The sequence below is a fragment of the Ursus arctos genome, unplaced genomic scaffold (genome assembly GCF_023065955.2).
Source record: "Ursus arctos isolate Adak ecotype North America unplaced genomic scaffold, UrsArc2.0 scaffold_1, whole genome shotgun sequence".
Taxonomy (NCBI): domain Eukaryota; kingdom Metazoa; phylum Chordata; class Mammalia; order Carnivora; family Ursidae; genus Ursus; species Ursus arctos.
In genome coordinates, this window is record NW_026622763.1 from 42,312,934 (window position 1) to 42,322,889 (window position 9,956).

The 9,956-nt window shown below is 35.3% G+C and overlaps 1 protein-coding gene across 2 annotated transcripts in view; it reads left to right on the forward strand.

Annotated features, from left to right (window-relative positions):
- The window catches only part of PSMD14 (proteasome 26S subunit, non-ATPase 14), a 99,734-nt gene extending 89,987 nt beyond the window's left edge, over positions 1-9,747 (forward strand). For both annotated transcript variants that reach the window (XM_026492682.4, XM_044381528.3), the window contains exons 11-12: positions 6,802-6,864; positions 9,331-9,747. In XM_026492682.4, coding sequence (XP_026348467.1) covers positions 6,802-6,864; positions 9,331-9,429 — 162 coding nt within the window. In that variant the 3' untranslated portion in view covers positions 9,430-9,747. The remainder of the gene's footprint in view (positions 1-6,801; positions 6,865-9,330) is intronic.
- The last annotated feature ends 209 nt before the right edge of the window (positions 9,748-9,956 follow it).

Sequence of the window (9,956 nt, forward strand, 5' to 3'; positions counted from 1 at the left end):
GGTGGTTCAGTTGGTTAAGTGTCTGCCTTTGGCTCAAGTCATGATCTCGGGGTCCTGGGATTGAGCCCCACATCGGGCTCCCTGCTTCTCCCTCTTCCTCTGCTGCTCCCCCTGCTTGTGTGCGCACTCTCTCTCTCTCTAATAATTAAATTTAAAAAAAACTTAGAAAATTCATGTATATTTTTTATATATGAATATATATATTTTTTACATATAAAACATAATTATATGACTACATTTGGCTTACTACAGTAGCTATTTTAAGTAGGAAAATGGTTTTTTGCTAGTGTAATAAGATAAGAAAAACAAAATAATATGTAAATAGTGGGAAAACCAGGCCAGATTATCATTATTTAAGTATGATAGGATATGTTTGCAATCAAACAGAAATCTAAGAGACTAAACTAGCAAATTGTTAAAACTCTTACAATAGAGAATTACGTAGATGGTAACCAAGCAGTTACAGAGGCTGAAACCAGTTGAAAAATATAATAGGCAGCAGATCAGTTCATAGCATCCAAAATTACAAAATACTTAGAAATAATTACCATAAGAAATAAATGTATATGACATATTTGAATAATACTAAAAACATTTTCAGATAGATTCCCTTGTTTCCAAATAGGAAGATTCAGTATTGTAAAGCTGCTGTCAAGCTTCCCAAAGATTACTTTAATGCCAGTAAGAATATCAATGAGGTTTTAAAGTTTTGATAACTTGACAGTAAAGTTTATCTGCAATAAAAATAACTAACATTTATTGAATGCTTGTTAGGAGTCAGACTGGGAGAAAATATTTGTACTGGTAATACAGAAAGGGCTAGTATCCAAAAAATGCATATAATATCCAAAGAATCCCTATAAAATAGTTTTAAAAAACAATCATTTAGACAAAAGAGCTAGAAAACTCACTGAAGACAAATGGCATATAAACATGAAAAGTTCAACCTTATTAAGTGGTCAAAGAGAAAAATTAAAATTATAAATAGAATTTTTTTCTTTTCAAATATAAAAAACAATTTGGGAAAATGCATCACTAGTGGGTTAGTAAAGTCACATAACATTTTTGGAGGCCATCTTTCAATTTTAAATGCATATAACTCTTAAAACTAATGTGTTCTCTTTTAAGGGTTTATTATGAAGAATAAAATTCTGTAAGTACTGACTTAGAGAAGTATTTACAACCTGCTATTATCTAAAAAATTAAATTACAGAACAATATGAAAAGTTTCTACTATGTTACCTTCCCTTTTCTTTTCAAAGATACCTGTCTTGGGGCACCTGGGTGGCTCAGTCAGTTAAGCATCTGCCTTGTGTCTGCCTTCTGCTCAGGTCATGATCCTGGGGTCCTGGGATTGAGCACTGCATTAGGCTCCCTGCTCAGTGGGGAGTCTGCTTCTCCCTCTGCCTCTGCCCTCCACCTGTGCTCTCTCTCTCAAACAAATGAATAAAAAGCTTAAAAAAAAAAAAGTACCTATCTCCCATTTATCTCAACATATTATGTTGTTAACGCTGTCACTTCAAAGGTGGAAAGCAGGGAAATGATATACTTTATGTAAATCCTGCCTTATTTTCAGTTTTTGCATTAACCAAATGTTACTTATATCTAAGATTGTGTTAGCTCAAAGTGGCAATGGCTTCAACAAGATAGAAATGTAGGTCTCAGGGGTGCCTGGGTGGCACAGTGGTTAAGCGTCTGCCTTCGGCTCAGGGCGTGATCCCGGCGTTATGGGATCGAGCCCCACATCAGGCTCCTCCGCTGTGAGCCTGCTCTTCCTCTCCCACTCCCCCTGCTTGTGTTCCCTCTCTCGCTGGCTGTCTCTATCTCTGTCAAATAAATAAATAAAATCTTTAAAAAAAAAAAAAAAGAAAGAAATGTAGGTCTCAAAAAAAAGAAATGCAGGTTTCTGGCAACTCAAGGCCAGTAGGAAACTTTGAAGTCATCATGAACCCAGATTCCTTCTGTGTCGGGGCGGGGGGGTGTTAAGATTTACTTATTTATTTGAGAGAGAGAGAGTGTGTGTTTGCGGGGGTGGTGGGGCAGAGGGAGAGAGAATCTCAAGCAGACTCCCCACTCATCGTGGAGCCTGACTTAGGGCTCAGTCTCACAACCCTGAGATCATGACCTGAGCGAAACCAAGAGTTGGGATGTTCAACCAACCGAGCCATGCAGGGGCCCCAAACCCAGATTCCTTCTGTCTTTTGCTCCACTTCCCTTGTATTGGCTTCCAACCTGTAGATATCCTCCTGATTCATGGTGATTGCTAGAGCTTTAGCCATCCCATCGGAGTTACCAGCAACAGGTAAAAAAGGAAGGGCAAAGGGGGGTGACTTCCCAGCTAAATCAGTTCCCTGTCACAATCCTTTTCTTAAGTCCTACCCAGCAGCACTTCTGATTATATTTCATTAGCAGAACTCAAGTGGACACACCTTGCTTTGTCTTTTACCTGGTCTTTTACCTGGGACCATCACTGTCTTTACTAAAATCAGGGTTATATTACAAACGAAGGGGAAAATATATGTTGGGTAGGCATCAAATAGATTCTGCCATAGGAATTTTTTCAACAAGCTGAACTACAATTTCTATTATGTATGCACACACATACACACATGATCTTTATTGTATATCTCTATTTTGTGTAATTACACTTCAAAATTGGATTCCCTGTAATATTTTTAGAAAGAATTTATGCTGTTCAACAGCCACTTATTAAATCATGAACTTGGCTTTGTTATTATTCAGGATGTGTCATTAAAAACTAATCATTTCCTGAATTGTCATGAATGTCGCTTCAAGGTCTTTGGAGATAGATAGTACTGTTGAAGTCACAATTGCATTGCTTATTGGCTGTATGGCTCTGTGTGTCCCTGTTGTTCTCCATGCACACTCCATTTTTGTATATTTCATACTGCATTGCAACTTGAGATTTATAGGCAAGTAAAGCCCAAATGGGAGCTCCTTGAAGAGCAAGAACTATCTTATTCAGAATGAGTGCTTATTGAATATGTAAGATGAAAATTCTGTTGAGGACATGTATAGAATGTACTGGAGTGTTATAAGCTATTCCAAAAGGAGAGTTAGAAGTATGTTTTTTATAATAGAGCATTGCTCGGATTAGCATATAGTTTCTCAAAGGAGGTGGTGCCTAATTTCTTCATATGTAAAATGTAGATTAACTACTTCACTGGGATGTTTTAAGGATTCGGTAAATTAATATTTGTAAAAGCATATATATGGTAATATTTAATTACTGATAGTGGTAGGAAAACCAATTTTATGCTCTCCAAACTCACGCCTCTTATCCTGTCTTAGATTTCTAATTGTTTCATCTTTGTTGATTTTGCTTTCCCAAGTATGTTTTATAAAAGCCACTTCTTTAAACTCATTCTCTACTGCCTTAATCCAGTAATGTGATTTTCAGTTACACAGTCAATACATTGACCTCACATAAAATCAAGAAAGAAGTAAAATACATTATTTTAAAATTCACTAGCAGTTACTCAGAGCTTGTTCAATGGTGAGAAAAAATTGCCATGTATGTGATTTTAGAAAGCATGTGCTTAAATGGGAGTATGGCATGTTGTAGAGTGAAGAAGGTTAACATTTCAAAGGGAAAAGAAGAAGCCCAAGGACTAGAGAAGTATGAAGTAAAATAAGAGACACGGTGTCATAAAAGCAGAGAGGTTAAAAGACTAGAAGGGAAAACAGGTATTGGAGAAGCTCTTAAAGGTGTTTAGAAAGTTCAAGAAAACTGAGTTCGTTGGAATTTACCTGGTGGAGATCCTTAAAAGAGTGTTAATGAAGTGCAAAGAATCCAGTCCATATTTATTAAAGGGTAAATTAAATGGTAGAATCTAAGATACAGGTTTTCCATTTAAGAAATTTGACCATTATCAGAAAAAAGAGAATGAAGTTAATGGGTTCATAAAAGCCTCTTTAAGATGGGGGTACATCTGAGGGGATTATGATAACATAACAGACCAAATTCTAGGAATTTCTTAGAACTCTGCAGACCGTGCATGATGGGATAGCCATCTGGGGGTCTTTGTTGATAAACTGTTAAAAACGTTTCTAGTGTGAATAGCCACAAACATTTTCAGTGCTTTTTTGTTGGTTGAGTAAACCGAAGAGCATGAATGCAAAAGCAAAATTTGATGCCAAATCACAGAAGTTGCCATAAACACAGAAGTTCCCCTAGTGAGGACACTGCCTGTGCCTGAATTTCATTTGTTTCTGCTGCTACCATTTCTTAATTTTTCCTGGTGACTAGCCAGATTAGAACTATGAATGAAGACAAACTGGTCTTGCCCAGATGGTAGATGAGATATAGGTGACTTAGGTAAGTGGAGAAAATATTTATGGGTTTGATGTGATGATCTGGTCTGATCTGGTCTTAGAATGAAAAAGATGTGCTTATTCTTTGTCATGGGGGTTTGCAACCTTAGTATATGCCTAAATCTACAGCTGCTCCTCATTTTCCAGATGGCATCTATGGCTGGGAGTACTTTTTACCATCTGCACTTCTCAAAGAGTTTGTGAACTCTCTCTTTTAATTATTGGAAATGGAAAAACTAATTGGTAAAGTGGTTAAATGATGTAAAAGATAAAGTTGGAGCTTTTCACATTCTGTTTAACCTTTTAAATAAGATCAGTGCTTTAAATGCTTTTTGACTTTCATCTTTGCATACCTGCCATCTTTGATATTTGCAGTACTCCAAAATACTTTGTAATAACTATTTGTACATTGACTGGTATTTTGAGCCAAATTCCAAAACTCGTACCTCCTTCCAGTACTGTACTGTTTTTGACATGTGCATAGAGCAACTAACACTGAATGAATGCAGAGTACAAACTTATGTGAATTGTTCCATTCATCCAATAATGTTTTCAAGTTGGTAAGGTGTAGTTTCATGATTTGTAAAAGTAATTGAGAAAAACAAACTTTTTATGTGTTGCTCATGTTTCTATATATGTAAAACATGGAGATAGTGGGAGAAGCAATTTCCTGCTTAGGTAATACTTTTTTAACTAGCTGAGCATAATAGGAGTGACATCTGACTCTGAAAATGAACATATTCTCTATCTAGGGAATTCTAGATTTGGAGTGTTATTAGGTTTTAGTTTTTCTTCTTCCAGTTTTATGAGATGTATTTTCTTAATGATGTGTTGTAAATAAGTATCCCCTAATAATCAGTAGATACAGTACTTACTCACCATCTTTTCTCTTTAGGCAGGTTCTACTGGGGAAAATTCTCTAGATAGTTTGTCCATTTATAAAATTAGACACTTGCCATCTTTGCTCATTTTCAAGTTCTCTGTTTACAAAACTATTAAGAAGGTGTGAAATGCAGCCAAACTTCCCAGTTTATGGGAAATGTCTGATGATTGCATTTCCTACATGTTCATTGTTCACACATGAAGAAATTTGGCAGCTGCGAGATTATTAAGTTTAGAGTATCCAAATCTAACCCTCACTGGGATTTTGGTTTCCTGCTTTCCACCCCCACCATCTCACCCCTTTTGTAATCATATTTGTGGTAAGTGCTATGGTATTATTTCTTAAGGTTGACGATCCTTCAGTTTTCTTTGTTTGCCATTTATCAGACGCTATGAATAAATCATAGACCAGGAGCTCACCTGATACAGAGTCCTGGCTTCACACAGAAACATCCCCCAACTCTTAAGGAGGTTCCTTCTCAGTAAAGAGTTTTTATGGTGGTGCCATTATTGAGAGAGGGACAGTGATGGTAGCTAATCTACATGCTGTAATTATTTCGTTATTACTTGCTAGAAAATTTATGGTCATACACATGAGTTTGTAACTAACTGAAAATAATAGAAAATGGTTTGTGTATATTGTTTTGGTTGATTTAATTTTTACTTGATTTGGCTTTTAATTCTAGTAAGCTTTTCCTGTTGAAAACTTCAAATTACTCTGTTTCTTCATGATTACTAAAGATCAGTCGTGGAAAAGTGAGATGTTTTTTCTGAATACATGTACTACTTTTAGAGATTTAAATATGTAGAGTTATGAAGGGAGAAAACTATATGATTTGTTAAGTGGATCAAAAGGCAGCAGCTCCTTTGATCCTAAGAGCTGCCGATAGTTAAATAGATCCTGGGTGTGCATGTGTTCAGTTGACAAGAAAAAGGAGACAAAGAAATGGGAAGTTGGGGCAGAGGTGTAATGAAAGTAGGACAAGGAAAAGAAGATAGACTAGGACTAGTTAGCACCATGATGCCATAAGCAACTGCCTCAGGTACTTGTCTCCTCCACTTTAGCCATCCCTCAAGAATGCTGTAATGTCCAGATGGTGAACACTACCATGTGGAGGTCAAGTTTGACATATTCAGTGTCTTTTATGTATTTCTTAAGTCTGTTTTCAAAATGATGGTGGTGGGGTGCCTCGGTGGCTCAGTCAGTTAAGTGTCTGCCTTTGGCTTGGTTCGTGATCCTGGGGTCCTGGGATGGAGCTCTGCATGGAGTTGGGCTCCCTGCTCAGTGGGGAGCCTGCCTCTCCCTTTGCCACTCCCCCTGCTCGTGCTCTCTCTCGCTCACTCGCTCTCAGATTAAATAAATAAATTTTTTTTAAAAAGTAAAAATAAATGATGGTGGTAATAGTTATTATTACACTGAAGGTTATTCTGAAGATTAGCAAACTTGCTTTTTTGTTTAGTAAGTCACTTGAATAAAAGGTTCTGTGAATGAAAATTATGATCACCATTGTCTTCAGTGAGTATTCTGCAGTGGGAAAAGTAAATTTAGAATTTGAAACTCTGTCCTTTGTGTTTCATTCACAGGCTGTAGAAGAAGAAGATAAGATGACACCTGAACAGCTGGCAATAAAGAATGTTGGCAAGCAGGTGAGGTATACACCGTAGTAGGTTATGCAGTCGCGCGATAACGCGCTCTTGTAGAGTTCAAACTGTTTTAGGGCCTGTGTATGATTTTTTTTCCCTTGTTTGTTCACTCTACATTTTTCTTTTGTCATGTAAATATGCTAATTTTTAAAGGTCACTGAATTATTTGATGTCAGATTCTCTTTGCCACGTATAGTGAAGTCACAAATATATCTGTGAGATACTATAGTGAAAATAACTCACTAGAAATAAATGAGGAAACTTACATCCTGAGTTAATTTTTCAAGTATTATTTTTACTTGAAATAATATTATCATCGAGGATAATAGAATGGTTTATTTCATATGTAACAGTTTTTTAAATGATACAGTTTGTCAATATGTAGGCTTCGGTATATAGGTAATGTTCCTGAGAAGGCTGAGAGCCCCATTGGATTATAGTGAGTGAGGAGAAAAGGTTTTAAGTATTTGCTCTTTCACATTTCCAAGACGAAATATATATTTTAGTTCCTATTTTCTGAGGGTTGGGGGAACACACCAACCAATTAAAAGAATCTACAGATTAATTAGACTGTTTTTTAAAGAATGTTGATTACATTTTTTTTCATTTCATGGAACATGGTTATCATATTGCTGATGTTGGCAGAATCTTGATATTTCAGATGCAAGACACTAAGCTGTCTTTGCTTTCAGCCATCCTACCATATGCTCTGATCCCATCACATCTCACAAGCTATGTAGGTTTGGGCCAGGACCATTCTTGGATGGGAAATCTCTAAGAATCACCCAGCTGCCACAAGAAGTAATGTAGATAACTGAGGGAAGTGTGTTACCAATTCACTACAAAACCAGTTACTCCAATAGAGCAGTAGGGGCAAAGGTCTGACTTAAATGTCATAATTAGTGAAATTAAATCTCACTACATTCTGAATATTATAATTTAAAAACAGCTAGAACCCTCCCCAAACAAAATGAAATACAGTTCATCTTCTTCTCTCATCCTGTGTGATCTAGTTAGTTACCTTGTCTTTTCCCACTACTTATTGGAGTCTAATATATATTATTAGATCACCAACTTGGAGTCTTGCACTTTATAGAACCACTAACTGCTTTTTGAATAAATGACTCTGAGGGTATGATGTAGATTTTATTTTCACAGTTAGCAACAACTAAAAGGTCTAAATTAAAATAAGGCTGAAAAATATGTCATGGGCAAAGTTGAATAATCACCAGAATCATTTTTTTTAATCTAGCACTTCACTGGTTTAGCCTATTGCGTGGCAAAAGCAAAACTGTCTGTAATGGAATCAGATCACTATCTTTTTCTCCTGCCAGTCTTTCTCAGACACTTTCACCTAAAATGTCCTAAGGCTGATTTCTGAAATAAGGAAAATTTAATATGTGGTCTAATTACTTGAAATTATTTGTAGCATGTAATATTTCTGTGTTGTTTAAGGAACTCAAGCATATATTAAAATTGTAATTTAGAAAAGAACAGCCAAGAAATAATTCCAGTGATGAGCATTTGTTTAAAGTTAGGAGTCTTGGGTATTTTAGCAATACCCATACAAAAAAAATGCTTTAATTGAGAGGTTTTTATTGTGTGCAATATATATATTTTAAAGCTTTCACATTTAGCTGAAATACTTCATTCAGCTCAGCCTTAAACATAAATATCAATTAAGCATTTTAATTTAACTTCATTTATTACAGTGTTATTTTAAGCCTCATTTTTAACTCCGATGTTTCCAATGTAGATTTGATCAGGTTTCAGTTAAAAGATTGTATCTAGGTACTTTCTGTGATACTTTATTTTTTCAAAATAGCTGCAGAAAATATTTATTCTTACCATTATTTTATACATATTATATACATGTAAAATATGTGTATCTTAACATTGTATTTAAATTTTTAAACAACAGTGGCTTTTGATCCAAGAATATTTCCTGAATCATTTAAAGCACTTTTTCCTGAAATATTAAACATTAAAATTATACAGGAATTAAATCTAAATTAAAATTACAGAGGAAATGATGAGAGAGAATTCACATTGAACTCTTACCTATTGGTACATCTGTGAGTAAAGAACCCACTCAGACAGTCAATAAATATGAATGGCAGAAAATGTGCACCCATACTGGGGCTTCTGCACACTTACAAATGCTTATACTTTGTTTTTAAAAAATCAGATGCGGCGGCTATATAGAATTCCTTGTTACTCTTTGTAATTTCTGATACAGAGTCATGGCACTGATTGTGTAAAGCAGTTTTTCATTGTGCAAACTATTATTTTATCAGGTACTTAATTGTTTAATACATTTAGTAATCCTAGAATATAACAACATATTAGGAAAATTAAATTATAAAATATATATAAATTTAGGTTTGGCTTTCTTTACCAGTTTCATGAACTACTTAAACTAAGTAATAATGTGGTTCCTTTTTTTTCTTTCCTTATTTTTTTATTTAGGACCCCAAACGTCATTTGGAGGAACATGTGGATGTACTTATGACTTCAAATATTGTCCAGTGTTTAGCAGCTATGTTGGATACTGTCGTATTTAAATAAAACAATGCAAAAAGCTATTGGTGATACTTTTCAGCGTATATTCCTCTATTGTTCCTAATGCTCAAAATCAAGGGACCTCTGAAGGTGTGTTTGGTTAAATGTAAGACATCTGGCATCATTTGCAGCACTGTAACACCTTCAGTCTCAGTTGTGCAATTACTTCTGTTTCTTTAGTCAGGGTCTTTGCAGATTCCAAAGTTGTATAAGAATACATCAAAGTGGACAAATTTTGTTAAGATCCCATTTAATATTTGAAGAAATCAGTAACACAAATATATTTTGATTGTTGCTTACAAAATAAAATACATTTACAATCTATGTCTCCTGAGGTTTTTTGGCACTGGGTGGAATTGACAGAATAACATTTGACAGTGCTCTCGAAATCTCACACAAAGCTATGTTTCTCTTTGCAATTTAAGATCTTATAACACATAAAACATCGACGTGATAACAAAACTTCACAAATGTAGAATGATTGCCATTAAGGAGTTGCTACCCCATTAGTGCGTAACCCAGAAAAAAAATGT